At 42.4% G+C, this 17,860-nt stretch overlaps 1 protein-coding gene across 1 annotated transcript; it reads left to right on the forward strand.

Moving 5' to 3' along the window:
- The first annotated feature begins 3,001 nt into the window (after nt 1–3,001).
- On the forward strand, nt 3,002–17,801 carry UPK1B (uroplakin 1B). The gene is made up of 7 exons (XM_058661291.1): nt 3,002–3,166; nt 4,399–4,599; nt 6,743–6,817; nt 7,766–7,888; nt 12,040–12,219; nt 15,340–15,423; nt 16,961–17,801. Exons 1-7 carry the CDS (start codon nt 3,098–3,100, stop codon nt 17,009–17,011), a joined length of 783 nt encoding a protein of 260 aa, XP_058517274.1. The 5' UTR covers nt 3,002–3,097; the 3' UTR covers nt 17,012–17,801.
- The last annotated feature ends 59 nt before the right edge of the window (nt 17,802–17,860 follow it).

The raw sequence follows: 17,860 nt of genomic DNA on the forward strand, positions 1-17,860 counted from the left end.
TGGGAATACAACAATCTCCTTTGTATATTTTTGTATGCCTTTAAACACAGACTGTATCAATACATACTGATTTACAGCCTAAAGCATGAATCAATGGGTTAATCAATTTAATGAATAACATGAGAGATGTGGACAGCTTTTCTCAGCACAGAGCTCAGCAGAATTGATCCAAACACTTACCTCAGATTCGTTCCAGAGAATTCCCAGAGAGATGAGAGGCCCATATTCAGCTGTATGGCACTGAATCTGTAACAAGTCTCTGGTGGCCTGTGTGGCCTATATGAAAGTGTTGGGGCCCCAGAAACATGCAGACAAAGCTCTCAAGCACAACTCTGCCATTACTGGCTGATTCACGCAAACTTATTTATCGCTTTCAGGTTGAGGTTCCTTTACTGTTCCGTTATGGAACCACAGATGTAGAGCCTTCTCACCTTTTCTTTTCTCTCTACTTGGATTATTTGAATGAGATGCATGCATGTGAAGTGCCTGGTAGAGTGAAATACAGGAGAGACTGAGATTAAGCCCCTCTGTTCCTCTCTTACAGCTCAAGGAGTTTCACATTTGCCAAATGATTTTTGGTTTGGTTTGGTTTTTTGAAGAGAACATAATTGTCAGAAGGTTTTTTTAACAGCAGCTAAGTCAATGAGAACCAATCACTAACTCTAGTTTGGAAGTTCCTCTTCAAGTTTCAGTGTGCTCTGACCAAGGGTGGCAGGGGTAATGAGATGGGTCCCCTGCAGGCTTCAGTCATACCAAGTTAGCACCACCACAGATCTGCTCTTAGGCGCTGGTGGATCATGTGTGGCCTCAGTTCCTCCTGTACAAGTAAGCTTTCTGTAGCCACCACATCATTTTTTTTTCATTTTTCTTTATTTTTGAATATCTTTACATAGTTCATTAGGGCACAAAGGTTCAAGGGCTACAGGAAAGTGGGTAAGACTTTTATTTCCACATTGTTTTTGTCATGTATCTGGGGTAAAGGGGGAGGTAAACGGGGAGGTAAAGGGAGAAGCCCCACCCAGTCTCCCACCCATCCCAGGTCCCTGATGTGGGGCATGCTCAAGTGGTTTTGATAGTTCAACATTTATGAATTGCTGCTTGCCATTCCAAGCACGATGAGGTCACTGAAGAATCCACTGATTGACATAGTCCATCTTAGACTCTCTGTTTGCCCACTTTTTCACTGCCAACATATGGCTGGGGTAGATGATTGATTTGTTCTGTCTTCTGTCTTTTCATGGTTAGGGTTCTGAGTCTGGCAGTTCAACTGGGGAGATCCCCAAACAAAATTTGTCTGAGGTGATCCCAGACCAGATTCTTGTGTGTAGTTGGTAAGTACAGGGTTCAGTATAGTCCATCACCCCAATCAGCTGGTGGTTGCAATTGCTGGATCGGTTCTGTTTCCAGTGCTATCTTCCTTCCACTGGAACCAATGGGTGTTGCACTCCTGCATGATTCTGCCTAGCACACACTCTGCCTCACATAAACCAGTGGGAGCTGCAGCCTAGTCGGAGCGACCCACAATACCCCCAACAGGCCCACCCGCTATCCTGGTTCCCGTGCTTGCCATTATGTGCAGCAGACTAGTACAGTCTGTCCCACATCCCATTCAGCTCTCATACATGGGCATTGAAGCCTAGTTCAACCTAATCAGCTCCACTATCCACAGATGTTGGGTGCCTTTCTGTCTAGCCACCCCATCCCCTGTCTTGGTTTTTGTGCTCTCCAGTGGGAGTGGTAACCCAAGCGGGAGGAGTCCACTATTTCCCTTCTAGGCCACTCCCACTCCCGGATTATGCACTCTCAAGGTGGTTCTGCAGTATAACTTGACAGAATTAGCCTCCAGTGCCAGCCTTTGCCAGTTGATGCTGTGGCAAAGCCCAACCATCCCTCACCCACTCTAATTTCTGCTTGGACCAGTCAGAACAGTCAGTCCAACCTGGCTTCTCCCTGAAATAGTTCACATGAGGCCCATGGGTGTTGTAACCCTTCCTGACCTGGTCTGCCCCCATCCCAATCCACACTCTCCAGTGGGAGTGGCTGTCCAGCAGGGGAGCCCTCCATACTCCCCTTGCCGGCTCTGCCCCCTCCCTCCCTGCTTCTCACGTGTGCTGTTGGGCACTGCAGCCACATCTGGTATGGGTCACATCACCTTAGCATTCCGTAATGTGCACTGGCTTTTGTCACGACCGAACCTGGCTCGACCCACACTCTGTTCCGGTGCTCGGATTTGCCAGTGGGTGATGTGAACTGGTTCAGCCTGGTCTACCCCTGACCTGTGCCAAATGTATGCCAATGGGAAACTTTCCATGGCCTGTTCTGGGCTATTTGCTATCATGTTTCTTGTGCTTGCCTGCAGGGACTGTGTCCTGCCAGAGGAGTTGCCCAGGCTCCTCCATCAGAACCTCTCCCAATGCCAGATTTCGTGCATACCAGTGGGTCAACAAGCCAGCCCTACTCAGTTCACCTCCTGTCCTAGCAGGAACAGTGGCCTTTCCTGAATGGCCTTCAACCCAATCTGGTTCTTATTGTTGGATGTTTCAGCCCAGCCATGGCTTGTCCATACTCACATATAGCTCACACATGGCTCAGTAGGGGCTGAGACCTAGCCTAGTCTGGTCCTCCAGAACACCAGATGGTGTTGGAGTGTAGCCTGGCTTGGAGCGTCCAGTCTCAGCCCACACTTGTGCCAAGGGAGACTACTGCCATATCCAGATCAGAACGCAGCCCCCATTCCAGCCCCCATGCTCCTCGGTGGGAATCTCAACCCAGCAAGAGTGTCCCCTTGGCTCCCCAGCCGGGCCTGTTCCCAGCCATAGATTGCACGCTAGCCACTGCATCCTAAAGAGCTCCTGAAAGACATTGACTTGGACTCTGAAAGTCTTCATTAGCTTCTTTATTAAACTGTTGTGATTTCTGAGGTTAGTAACAAAATTTCACCTTTTGCTAAAAGATTCAATGTTTTTGATTTGAAACACAAGAAGGCAACACACACAAAAAAGGAGATTCAATTTTGGAAAACAGCATCATTTGTCATGTGCTTTTATTAAGTCTTAAAGTTCTCAACTATGTCTTCAGCTTAGGAGAAATCCTGAAGATGGCCAAAGATGACTCCACTGTCCGTTGCTTCCAGGGCTTGCTGATTTTTGGAAATGTGATTATTGGTGTAAGTAACCAGGATTTTCAGGAGATTCTGTGCTTCCTTTAACCATGATTTTAGATTCTTCAGAAGTGAGAGTTTAAAGGAAATAAAGGGCATAATTACCAGCTCACTGTATTTTTTATATTTCTTTCATTTTAAGAAATTTGTTAGTAAATATGTTAGCTAGAGTTTAATTATATAATTAAATGCAACAATGTAATACAACAGATGCCTACAGTTGAAAAATAGGTATTTCCCTTTATTTTTTAAGATTTTATTTATTTATTTGTTTATTTATTTATTTATTATTTGAAAGGCAGAGATACAGAGAAAGAAAAAATCTACTAGTTTACTCCTCAAATGGCTGCAACAGCCAGGGCTAAGCCAGGCTAAAGCCAGGAGCCTGGAATTCCATCCAGGTCTGCCACATGGAACTAGAGGCCTAAAGATATGGGCCATCTTAGAAAGGAGCAGGACTGGAAGTGGAGCAGCCAGGACTCGAACGAGTACCCATATGGAATGCTGGAGTGGTAGGTGGTAACTTAACCTATTTGACCATAATGCCAACCCCTTCTTCCCAACTTTAAAACATAATCTAATGGAAATCATGGTCAGTGTCCAAACATTTCCATCAGTTTGATACACAAACACTTTGGTATTTCTTTACTCTTTTTCTTTGGTTTGAATTTTTATGGGACTATGATGTTAAATGTGGTTGGGGTGGGAATGGATGTTTTTCTCATCTTGATATAATCCAAACGAGGATGTGAAAACAACTCAGAGGCAGAATTGTATGGGCCTGATAGGGTGAGGCTGCAGTGCAAGTCATTACCTTTCAAGGCCAATATTCCTCATCTAGAAAAGAGGGGTTTGGACAGAATAATTACCAAGGTTCTTTCGAGCTCTCACTGATAAATAGGCCCGAGAACTCTCTAAGTACTACAGCCTAGGAATTGGGGAAAAGAGACGGGACACCCAAGTGGGGAGAATTATCTTCATGTAAGTAGGCATTGGGTCTAGATGTGTCATGCCGCACAGACTTAAAGGAGGATGTAAGATGGTCTTAGTCTTTCCCCCAGATTTCAGTAAGACAGACATTCAGCACAAGGTGAGCAAGCAATCAACAGATGGAAAGAGTTGTCTGATATCCTAGAGTAGCAGGAGAGGGAGTGAGTTTCTCTTCCCAGGCTGCCTTTGTCCCCTTTCCCAGTGATGCTCTCCTGGCCACCAGCTGATGGAACCCACTCTGCTCCCAGATGTGCGGCATTGCCCTGACAGCAGAGTGCATCTTCTTTGTATCTGACCAGCACAGCCTCTATCCACTGCTGGAAGCCACCAACAATGATGACATCTTTGGGGCTGCATGGATCGGCATGTTTGTTGGTATCTGCCTTTTCTGCCTGTGCATTCTAGGCATCGTGGGCATCATGAAGTCCAACAGGAAAATCCTTCTGGCGGTAAGAACTTCAAACTCTCGACAGTGGTTTCCTTGGAGAAAAGTCTAAAGGATTGCTTGTGCTTTGCTGAGAAGAACTTTTAGCTTTCAGTGGGGCAGGTGGGAACAGAGTGCCAGACTTTCCCTCAGCAAAGATTGCTCCTGTGGGGAAAGGACGCCCTCCACTATTGCAAACCCAGACAATTCCTGTACAAAGAATGCCAAAGGGAGACACCTGAGATCACTTGCTGAGTGTTTCCCAGATCTGGCTTTTCCAACTGACATCTACATGTATCAACAAAGACAACAGGTATAGCCAGGGAAATATACAGAAGAACTTGTTTATGAGATTTTGTTTTACAATAAGCAATCTAAAATACTACTTTAGTGTTAATCATGTATTGATATAAAATACAAATATGAATAAATTTTGAAGAGAAAGCATAAGTCTTTTTGAAAATATTTTTTCAGTTTAATTTTGTATGACGCTCTGCATTTCCCACATTTTCATTTGCTTTGTTTCTAAAGTCCTCTAGAGACCTTGATAATCAACTCTGGAGAGAATATGTGCAATGCACATCCGTCTCTGGAGGTTCTGATTAGGTGTACCCCCAGAATGGTTTCTGCCACAAACTACAGCCAACAAGATCATACATTGCCTTTACACAAATGCAAGAAAAGATGCAGCCAGCCTGTTTGAGAAGGCTGGGTTTGGCCTTGAGGCCTGCTCCCTGCCCTCTGCCCTCTACGCCCAAGGCAACAGTTCTCACATTGGGTCAGACATTCTGGCAAACACATAGGACTTTCAATCCCTGAAATAATTCCCTCCCCAAATGCTGCAGGATTGGAGTTGTGCCTTACAGAACAAGTCCAGCAACTTGAAGTTCTTTTCGGTTTACTTTCCTTTTGAGCTAACCATCATCCGGGTACCCCAACAATGCAGCACAATTACATTCCCTAGTTCCTTGGTGTGTGTAAGGTCTAGGACAAAAGGACTTGCTTGGAAAAGGTGAGGAAAGCAATGTTGGAGGGGAAAAAGGCAGAGGCAGAGGTGGGTGTCCCTAGGACAACCTACACTTGTGTTCCAGCCTTCCTTCGATCCGGCTCTCCCTTCCATCAGAGGGACTGAAAGGAGACACACCTGCCCCCGGGGCCTCTTCCCTGGAGGGTTGCTAAGCAGTTCTGTAAGAAGAGCCTCAAAGCCCTTGACAAAGAACAAGTAAGGAGCTAACACAGGAAAAGCATTCTGTGCCTCTCACAGTCTCCCACTGGTGACTCTCAGTGAGAAATTTCTCTGGGCCAGACAGTGAGGGTAGCAGAGCAAAGAATAATTTCTCACCCTCCCCCACTGGCACTGACCACAGTGTCCCTTCCCAGGGACACAGGACCTGGAAAGCACAAGTAAAAGCAGGCAAAGACAAACCTCGCCAATCGTTCCCATTCCAGATTCAGAAGTCATTTACAGTTCAGTTAACCTCAAGTCAAAGGCGTCTGTGATCTATGAACCCATTAAGGACACACCCACTACACCCCTACACTCTCTCACTCACCTGATCTGGTCATTGGAGAGAGAAGGGTGACACAGGAAGGCCAGCAAGTCTGTGCGAAGCTGCCTGCTCTGCTCTGAAGAGAACAGGTGCTTGTTAGGAGGGACACGGGCTGTTAAGCAGGATTTGAATCATCTCTTTCTGCCTTCTGTGATTCTACGTTTTTAGCAAACCATTGAAAACACATTCTCCCAAATCAAGGTGATTTATGAGATTCTACATGGTGTGTGAGATACCAAACTCTTCAGTAGCCACTGAGCGTGCACGCGCATGCGCGTACACACACACACACGCACACACACACACACACACACCAGGTCATTCTCTTGCATTTGGTTCTCCCAGTTAAAATAGAAATTCAGGATGTTTATCTGAGAAACTGTGTGTTCAGTGACCATTCATTCTCTGGAGAAAAGGGGAGAACCGATCTGACTTGCACCAAGCCTTTTTCTCACACAGCCCATTCCAAGCTGCTCTTCAATGAGCGCTGTGGATTAACTCTGTAAAGGACTGGATGATTTTTATCCAGGGAAATATGCTGAAAAATGACAATAACCATTTGGGGAAGTCTCTCTTGGAGGGTAATGTAATTCTTCTCTCTCGTTTGCTTTCCTTCAGTATTTCATTCTGATGTTTATAGTATACGGCTTTGAAGTGGCATCTTGTATCACAGCAGCGACACAACGAGACTTTGTGAGTACAGAATCATCATGCACAGAGCGACAATGATAACAGAGTTGTCATTTTTAGGGCAGGCATCTGTCATAGCAGATAATGCACCCATTGGTTTGGCAGCATGCTTTATCACAGTAACTGGGTTTGAATTCCCAACAGTTTTCCTGCTAATTTTCTGCTAACCACTTGGCAAGTGGCAGGTAATGACTCAATGACTTGGACGCCTGAAATATGCACAAGAGACCTACCTGTTGTTCCTGGCTTCATCCTTGTCTAATCCCTTCTCCCCACACCTGCTGCCTCAGCATTTAAGGAATGAACCAGCAGATCATTCTCTGACTTCATCAGTGCCTTTCAAGCCAGTAAATAAAGCTTTTTTAAAAAGAGCCATATTTAGCACAATAATTTTATAACTGACATGCATCAAGCCCTAAACTATGTGTCAGATAGTCAAATGTGCATATAAATGACATAGGTATAATTTTACTGAATCCTTGCAATCTGTGACAGACATGATCACTATCCTTGTTTTACAAATAAAAACGAAAGTAAAGTAACTTGTCTAAAGATGCACAGCTGCCACGCCAGAATTCTGAGCCTGCGCAGGCTGACTCTCAGGGCCCAAGCCTGTAACCCCTGTGTTCCTCATCTTTCTGCATGGCCACTGGCCTCCCAATGCCATGATCTATGTAGTACCACATCAAACACTCCTTGCCAGTTCAGCATCTCTCCTTTTCCCCCTGACTCCCTGGCCTCAGGTACCCTACAATGTTTACCCGTTGGTCTCAAGGATTTCTTTCAAGGTGGGGGAATTCAGACAATTGGAAACAGCCTTAGCTGACTGCACTTAGTGCCTCTATGAAGGGTTTTCTCCAGGAGAGATAGTTCTGTGTTCCTAGCAACTAGCTGAGAGCATCCTCTGCTCTGGAGATTATAACTCTCTTGTGTTACACCTTTCCCCTGCAGTTCACACCGAACCTCTTCCTGAAACAGATGCTGGAGAGGTACCAGAATAACAGCCCTCCAAACAATGATGACCAATGGAAAAACAACGGAGTCACCAAAACCTGGGATAGGCTCATGCTCCAGGTAAGGCCTGCGATTCAGGTAAGATGCCACTGTGCATCTAAACCAGTAACTAAGGGATGGAGTTGGGAATGAACTGAATGTGTGAGGACTGTGACCTCCCTCACCCCTTCTTGGAAAAGCTTCTCATAGACAAAATCATCTATTCCTCTGATTGATGAGGCCAAGGGAAGGATGGAGGAAGGTGGATAGGAATGGGGAAAGGAGGGAGGCAGGAAGGAGTGTTATGCTCATGCCTCAGTGGGACCCCTACATCTGTCTTTTGTTTCAAGCTAGGATGCTGACAAGTTTATAGTTATATGGACAATAAATAACTGTTAAGACATTTACACCAGTCACTCGTTCTACTTCTTAGAACTCAAGTATCATTTACAATAAAAGAAAAATGTTGTCTTTTCTGTCCCCACTGTGAACTCAAAAGGCCATTACCACTGTTTGGGGGTTTTTTGGTGTTTTTTTTTTTTTGCAATCTTGTTACACCTCCTATAATCTCATCCTAAGAACAAGGCCTATTATTTTATTTGGTTACTCAATTTTCTCCAACTGCCAATCACAAATGTTTATCTCAAATGACACCAAAATTTTAAACAGTTGGAGATACCAATCCTTATTCCCATATTGCCCTATGTATACAAATCATTATCTTCTTCACAACCCTGATCAACCCAACTCTCACAATGGTCCCCACTCCAACACCAACTTTCCACAGTGTATCATCAGCAACCACTCTGATAGCCTCCATTCCTTCTTCAAGCTCTCTTTTCACTGGTTACCTCACCAGTAACATAGCTGTGTCCTGTGGGAAATCATACTTTTTCTCCTACCTTGCACACCATACAGCCTACACATTGGCTCCCCTTGGCTGCCATGCTATTTTCATTCATTTCCTCCTCCATCAAATATTTGAAGTTCATGTCCTCAATCTACATCATCCATGACTCTTAGTGATATTATTTATCAGCATTTCTACACCAAGCCTGTTCTCTTGCCTTCATTAAAGATTTTAGTATCTCATTATTTACCTCTTCCCTCATACTTCTATCTGGAGAACTAAATATCTATATGAAAGATTCAATCAATGTTTGATCTTCAAATCCATGTCCTACTCCTTTCCAAACATCATATTCTCCCTCTTCCATGACCATAAAGACCCATCACCAATAACTATATCAGCTAAGAGAATCCCACTCTATGCTATGGTTTTTTTCTTTTACCCTAATACCCCCATTTCCATCATTTTTACCCCATTAGAACTGCTCTAATTGATTTCAGTTTCTATCAACTTTCTCATGTTCTCTCTGCTCTTTTTACCTAACTTCTATTTCAGGTCCAGCCCTATAGCAATTCTTGTATTGTTCATTTTTACTTCTCCTGTCTGCGTTCACTGGCCTTTCCAAAACAGCCCCTGCTGCAATTGAATGTAATTTTTGGCTCACTCTAACCTGTAAGAGATTAACATTGCTGGAAAAAAGTCACACACTCGTGCTAGATTCAATTCAAATATATGACCACAGAACTCAAAAGTACACTCAATATTTCCTCCTGTGTTTTGAAGAAAATTTGCTTGCTTCTATTTTTATATCTTCTTCTCTATTTTTATACATCCAATACCCTCTCCTCATATCACTCTCAGCTGTGATCTGATGTCAAATTTTACTGAGGGAATAGAAGCAATCACACAAGAACTATCTCATCTTTCTACCATCAAATATATCCATCTGTTTGTTTGCACTTGTGTACTTTGCTTTCTCTCTATGGACTGTGCTTTTTTTCAACTTTGTTTGTTTCAACTCTGAATTATATTGTCTGTGCTCTGAAAATCTCCCCTGCTCAGATCTATCCCATCAAATGCACCCTTTCAGCAAACTAAAAGAAAATCTTAAATCGTCCATATTTTCAAAAAGCTCTCTTGCCCCACAGCCACTCAACAAAACAAATAGGTTTTATTTCTCAACAAATCTGGAAAGAGTATCTACACTTGTTGTCTCCATTTCACATTTTTCATCTGCTTTTGTGCAACTATAATTGGTTTCCGACTTCATCACTTCACTGAAATGAGCCTTTATCACAATTATCAATCACATCCACCCTGTCAAATCTAATGGCCAAATTTCTGTCCTAATCTTAATAGACATTATCACCAGCATTTGTCACTCTGGTCACGCTCCTTAGTCTGTTTTGCTGGGTTTTTCACTTTTCCCCAACTCTAAAGGTTGGAGTACTTCAAAGCCCAATTCTTTAGCCTCTTGTTCATCTCTACCTAAATCCTAATCTAAAATAAAACTAACTCAAACCTAACGTTTTTCCCCTAGAATTCTTAGGCTAAAATGCAGAATGAGAGCAGTGGTTTGCAGCAGTCAAGATCCTGTTTGGAATACCTGCATCCCTTGTCAGAGTCCCAGGGTTTGGTTTGGTTCCCATCTCTCGCTCCTGTCTCCAGCTTCCTGCTAATGCACACACTGCAAAGGCAGCAGGTGATGGCTCAGGTATTCAGGTCTCCAACAGCAACATGGTAGACCTAGATCAAGCTCCTGAGTCCTTCACATCAAAAACTGAGCTCGTGGAGAACAGTCTCTCCCTTGCTCTCCTTTCCTCCCTTCTTTACTCTCTCTCGAACAATTTCTTTTAAAAAAAATTACTATTTTTGGTGCCTACTTTTTTTCCATAATACAATGGCAAAAATGGACATTCTTTAAAAATAATTGATTTACCATCATGTTTGTTTAATTACATGTATTCTTTTTTTTTTAAAGATTTATTCATTTTATTACAGCCAGATATACACAGAGGAGGAGAGACAGAGAGGAAGATCTTCCGTCCAATGATTCACTCCCCAAGTGAGCCGCAACGGGCCGGTGTGCCCCAATCCGAAGCCGGGAACCTGGAACCTCCTCCAGGTCTCCCACGCGGGTGCAGTGTCCCAATGCATTGGGCCGTCCTCGACTGTTTTCCCAGGCCACAAGCAGGGAGCTGGATGGGAAGTGGAGCTGCCGGGATTAGAACCGGCGCCCATATGGGATCCCGGAGCTTTCAAGGCGAGGACTTTAGCTGCTAGGCCACGCCGCCGGGCCCAATTACATGTATTCTAAAAGACACCTACAGTTTTAACTTCCTTCCTTGAAATATTTTAGTACAATTTACTTTGAAGAAGGAAGGGAAGTGATATGAACTTTTACCCTCCAACCTGAATCATATTTAGAGTGCAAGAATATCAGTTATGTATTGATGAAAGTTTCTTTCCTACAAACAGCAAATGGCTTGGGCTAGTTTTCCTAGTTTCTGTTCTTCCATTTTACAAGTAATACATAATTACACTGGAAAAAGACATTAAAAATACAGAAAAACACAGCAAGAACTATTCATAATTCCTTTATTTGTAAACTTACATTTTCTGATTCTCAATTTACCCATATGTAATATTGGCATGTTTATACTGCTTTTGCATTAATGTATCAAAACACTGGTGTTAATAATAACTAATGTTTCTTAAGGATTTACTACAAGCCAAGCACTGGAATAAACATATTGTAATATTGTATGTTAATTCATTTAATTCTCTCAATTTTATAGGATAGACACTACAGGTATACTTATCCTAATTATGTAAATAAAAGAAAATGAAGTTCAGAGAGTTTAAGTAACATGTCAAAGGCCCCAAGCTCACTAATGGCAGGTAAAAGTATAAAAAAAATGTTTTGTAGACTCTAAAATACAAGCAATTGATTCTGCACTTCTAATTTTTAGTAAAAATATAATGTAGTATACTTTCCCTTTCTTTTTTTTTTTAAGATTCATTCACTTATTCAACAGGATGAGTGGTAGAAAGAAAACATGCATCCCCTGATTCAAACCCCAAAAGACCACAACAGCCAGGACTAGGTGAGGCCAAGACCAGAAGGCAGAACTCCATCCGGGTCTCCCACGTAGGTTGAACTGGCCCAAGTCAGGCCTTCTTCCTCACTTTCCACATTCCTCAGGAGCATTACCATGGAGCTGAATGAAGGCAGAGTAGTTTGGGATGCTGGCAACATAAGCAGTAGCTTCACGTGCTACACAGCAATGTTGGCCTTTCTTACTTTGAGATTTCCCTTGCTATATGGATGGCTTGAATAAAGATAATGAAGGAGAATTGTGTGCCTCTCATCCCCTGACAGGATAATTGCTGTGGTGTCCATGGCCCATTAGACTGGCAGAAATACACATCAGCCTTCCGGACACAGAATAACGACGCCGACTATCCCTGGCCTCGCCAGTGCTGTGTCATGAACAATCTTAAAGAACCTCTCAACCTGGAAGCTTGCAAACTAGGGGTGCCTGGCTATTATCACAATCAGGTGAGTCCTCTATCCTGCCAACACCTGCCAGAACATTCTCATGGCACTGTAGGAGAAAGCATTGATCAGCTGTAGAAAATAGTCTCTCAGAAGGGAACACTCCATCCTTTTCACCTCAACCAATGTTAACCATTTCGTGATTCTCTCTGGGTGAGCTGTGAATGCCTATCTATAGCTCATAAGGGGCAAATTTACATTTCATGAAATTAACAGAACAAGAGTTTTGCAATAGTAAAATCCAACATTGTTTTGATGATGTGACTTTACAGTGTATAGAATTGGTGTGCTTTGAATGGTCTCATTAAACAAAGTTTCACTCTGTTTGCAACATGTAGCTAGGAAGGGATGATATACAAGCCCATGTTTGGCCAGCTCCACAGCAGGAGCCGAGGCTAAGGGCCTTTGCAGTCATCACATATTCATGGTCCTTCTAAAGTGGCAGTGTAGGTCAGTCTTCTAAAAATGAGTATTTTGTTGGTAATTTAGGAAGTTCACATATGGCTGGTTTTGGAGAAAAGTGTTTTCAGGCTGGTAGAGATAATAAATGTTCATGAAGCATTTATTGAGTACTTGCTGAATGCAGACACTAATCCTTTGATGCCAAGAAGTTAGTACTAATATATTCCTTATTTTATAAACAAGAAATTAAGAAGCAGAAATACTTATCAGAATGCAATCTGTAAGCCAATAAAGACTTCTCAAAAGCCCTGATGAGGGCTCCCCTATTCCAGGAGTCAGCTTCCACTGGCACTGTGCACTGGAATGCCACACTCTGCTTTGGGGGCTACCCTTTTGGAAAGGGTTTATTGTATGCCAGATCTTTAAATAAGAGAAAATAGCAGGCTCTTTAGTTTTGGAGAAATTTTTTGACAAACTGCGTGTTCAGCAGAAATACTGACATAATATTGCTGATCATGACACTAGATCTGGCAAATTAATCCAGAAAAGGATAAGGAAGTGATGTGGATTTTTTCTGCAATATTCGACAAAGCAACTTTGCTCTGATATTTTTAAAATCAGTTATATTCAGACTTCTCTAAAACTTAAGCATATTGCTTACAATCACAGCATATAATCTAACTGTTATTACTCTCAGAATCAGTAACATGCATTCAATATTTCAGCCTAGGAACTGCCCCATGTGAACAAATCTTGATTGGATCATCATAATGTCCACACTGTGTCGCCTCTTTGAAAGGATTAAAAAAGGACATTTGTCCTCAGAGAACCAGTTTCTTTCATAGCAGCACATTCTTCCCTAGCACATGTAGCATGCATGAGAACAGGCGTGAAACCACAGAGGAGGAAAAGATGGATTTTTCCCTCCTGCTATTTTGACAACACTTTTTTAAAGACTGTTTTTCATTTGAAAGACAGATTTACAGATGAAGGAGAGAGAGAGAGATCTTCCATCTGTTGGTTTAATCCTCGAATGGTTACAACAGCCAAAGCTGAGCCAATTTGAGCCAGGACCCATGCATTTCTTCCAGGTCTCCCACATAGGTGCAGGGGCCTATTCTGTCTTGCTTTTCCAGGCTATAAGCAGAGAGCTGAATTGCAGCTAAGGCTAGAACTGGCACACGTATGGGATGCCGGTGCCACAAAGCATTGGATTAGTCCATTGAGCCACTGCCCCACCCTCTATTGACAACACTTTAATTTCTTCCTTATAGTTCCTTGGCCTTGTATTTGCCTAATATCTCCCCACATACTACCTACCCCTCTGCCATATCTACAAATTGTCATCATTCAGCCCCAATTCCCTATAAACCTCTTTATCTCATTCCTCATCCTCATCAGTCTCTTATTAATCCTTTCTGATTCTCCTTATCCTAGTCCCCTAGGTCCCCATAAACTACTATTCCCCCCGACAACAGGTTCTACCAATTTGCCTGTAGCAATACTTCACTACAAAACAAAATGTGCCATTCCAAAACCTAACATTCTCTACTTCTATGATTGCATCTACTACCTTGAGCTATAGAATATCTTCTGACATGTCTCCTAAGTGGTTTTTTTTTAGAAAGAGAGAGATAAAGAGATAAAGAAGAGATGCAGAGAAAGTTCCCATCCATTGGTTCACACCTTAAATGCCTGCAACAGCTGGGACTGGGCAGGAGACAGTCCAGAGCCAGAGTCAGAAACCAGGAATGTAATCCAGGTCCCCCACACAGGTAACAGAAACCCAATTTGAGCAATGGCCACTGCATTTCAGAGTCCACATTGGCAAAAAGCTGAAGTCAGGAGTTGGAGCTGGGAATTGAACCCAAGCACTCTGATGTGGGATGTGAATGTCTTAACCACTGGATCAAATGTCCATTCCCTACACATCTGTTTTTCCAGTCTCTCTGAGAAGTATGCATTATTCAAATATGTAGGTTTAATACTTAGTATCATGCCAGGCCCTCAATAAATTGTGAGTGTATGAATAAAGAAGTGACTGGCTTTCTTTTCCACATCCATGTTGTAGCCTTCCATGGTCAATAATGCACGAATGTGTTGCCATAGTGCTTAGTAACTAGGACAGAGCATGCCGCATACCAGTGCTTGCTGGTTTATGACATGCGTGAGTAAATGATTCAGAAAATAAAGGTAATTGCACATTTGCATGCATACTATGACCCTTCAAGATTGCAGTAGGATCCAATAGCAATGCATTAAAATACATTGTCAAATAAGAATTTAGGGAGCACACCATGTGTTTCCTGAAGTGATCATAAAAATGGCAGCTGAAGTCTTCAGATTTCATAGACTGGTAGCACTACTATTTTAAGAGAATCAAATCAAAAAGTGATTCTTCCCTGAAATTGCCAATAACAGGCTTGAGAAGGAAAAAGATTTCAAATTTTAAAACAATTGCATTATCCACTTATTAACTGTGAGAAATGTCCTATTAAAATAGCACTATTTTTGTTTGGTGTGGTTGAGGATAAAGGTACAAGTAAATGTGAGATAGAACAGAAGCTCAACAGTATTAGTTATGCTCAGCAACACACCGCCAATAGCTGGTGCTAGGACTTAGAAAGGCTTTGATTCCAATAGGAACCTGTTTCCCTGCTGACCTTCTGCATCTTTTTCTCTCTCACTCTCCTCACACCAACCGGGAATCTCCTGCTCCAGGGCTGCTACAACCTGATTTCTGGACCAATGAACCGACATGCCTGGGGAGTTGCCTGGTTTGGATTTGCTCTTCTCTGCTGGACAGTGAGTATTCTTCAACACATATTTCATTTCTCAGAAGATGAGGATAAGGAAAGATTTTGAGATTGCCACTGGTGAGCATTACCACATTAGAAAGTCTAGAAATAAACTCCAACCTGAAGGTCATTCAGGAAACCTCTACCACCAGAGCAGGGACAGTCAATTCCTTTGAGAAGTAAGGGAGTGGATGTGCCCCTGTATCTGAACTCTTTGGCTGATGGGAGGCACTCACCCTAGGCAGATGGAGAACTTCCTTCCCTTGCCCTGCCTGCTTAATGAACTCCACCAAGTCTCTAGATCGCATTGCTTTATCACAGTTACCAAAGCCTGCCACCTTTCTTGTTGGCACCTGCCCAACATTATTTTTCCTAGCCCCTTCCAAAGAGCTACCTTCACAGTCTCATTCTTTCTTACCACTTGCTTTATCTAATGCACACATAGCAAGACTTTAAAACAATGGTTCCCAGCTCTGGCTGCACATGAAAACCTCCTAGAAGGGCTATTAAAAAAAAAATACAAATTATTTGGGCTCCAGCTTCTGAGATCCTAATTCAGGTAATCTCCCCTCTGTATTGCTTAACTTGCTTTATAGAAACAGTTCCAAAGTTTTGACTTCAAGAACCATTTTACACTCTTAAAAATAAAGAGGACTTGGAAAACTGTGTAAGTGACCTGTTTCCACTCATATTTGCCTCACTGAAAAAAATAAACTTAGAACTTGTAAATACTAATTCATTTTTGAAATAATATTTTATGGAAGAATCTCTTACAACCAAAAAGACATTGATAAAATTGGCATTGTTTTCTACTTTTACAAAACCCTTCATTATTTGCTTAGTAGAAAATGCCTGCATTTTATTTGCTCCTTTATTCAGTTTGTTGCATTATGTTTCCAAGTTTGAAAACATACATCCTTCACATAGATTAGTTGATTAAAAACATGGGTGTTTTGATAGACTTGACTGAAACCTCTTGTGAATTTTCTATTGCTACCACACCTAACTTTACAAATGACTCTTTCTTAAAGATTAGTCACAGTATCAGTTCCAATACTATGTTGATGATTTTTTTCCATGTTCTATTACCTTGAGTTCTGTGGCATTCTTTGGAGGGAGCCATTCAGGACTACATTTTAGGAGAAAGGGAAAATCACCTAACAGCAGAGGTTAAATTCCATTAGCAAGAAGCAGCCAACTAGAAACCCTGCCTGTTATGCACTGGGGGATAATTAGCCTCAAGGGAGAAGAATTCCCCCAGGAAGTTCACTTAGCACACAAATGAGCAGAGCAGCCCTAGAAGACAGAAAGTTCCCTTGGGAATCAGGGTCAGAAGATGTGGAGCAGGGAAGTTGCCTTGGAGGGGCAGGGTGTAAGTGATGCTTCAAAGTAGAGTGAGCTCAGTGTCACATCTGGCCTGGTGATACTGGTCCAGGCAAGACTACTCTCAAAACTCCAGGGTGCTCAAGCATAAATGACCCTAACTTGGTTTTACATGTAATATGAAATGTTTCTGAAATAAGTTTATATCTTTTTTTTTCTAGTTTTGGGTCCTTCTGGGTACCATGTTCTACTGGAGCAGAATTGAATATTAAGAACACTTGACTCCAGATTAGGAGCTGGAACCAGCTCTATTCCACAACTGGACTTCACAGTGACCTGAGCAGGACTCAGCCTTCCCAGTTGAGGGTAAAGAGTGTCTTAGGTGCTCAGTCTCCTGAAATTCTTCTAACTAGTGTTTTTCACCCTGATCTACGATTCAGTTACAATCTTCTAGACAGATGTGTAAAGTGGATGACAACTCCCATCCCAGGTTATTGTGGAGATGTAAATACATTCAAAGGAACCCGTGTTGTTACAGTCAGTCAGGTATATATTTAGGTGGCACATCATCCTGTATTTCTGTTTTCTAAAATGAACCTTCCAAGGCTTCTCTTGATTTCAGCCCTGAGCAGGTGAGATAAGTAAAGAAATGAGAGTTGAGGTATATCCTTTGCCCCTTGTTCTGTGGTGGCTGCTGTCTCTAGAGACCTGATCACATCTCTTGATGTCACCTTCACATTCTTTAATTCTCTAGAACAATCCCCCAACCTTGAGCTAGCAATGGTCCAAATTTCCTCCCATACCTTACAGAGTGGTATGTGTATAGTAATTTCAATTCTCCAAAAGAGGACTATGAAAGACTAAGGGGAAGCCTGTTGCATATTTACCAAAGCTTTGCTCTCAATGGTCCCAACTCACACACCTTTCAAACAGGAGAAAGGCAAGCTGGCTCTTGGCAAGAGTGGCTTATGGGGATCTGTGTTTCTGTCACAACATTTCTTCTCTGAACAGCTTCCAGTTACAGCCCTGAAGGAAGTTCTTATAAAGCAACATTTTTATGTCTGACCTTATAAACAAAAAAAGTTTTACAATATGGCCACTTCCTTTTATTTCTACCAATG

Source organism: Ochotona princeps, chromosome 3, assembly GCF_030435755.1.
Source record: "Ochotona princeps isolate mOchPri1 chromosome 3, mOchPri1.hap1, whole genome shotgun sequence".
In the NCBI taxonomy this organism is placed as follows: Eukaryota; Metazoa; Chordata; class Mammalia; order Lagomorpha; family Ochotonidae; genus Ochotona; species Ochotona princeps.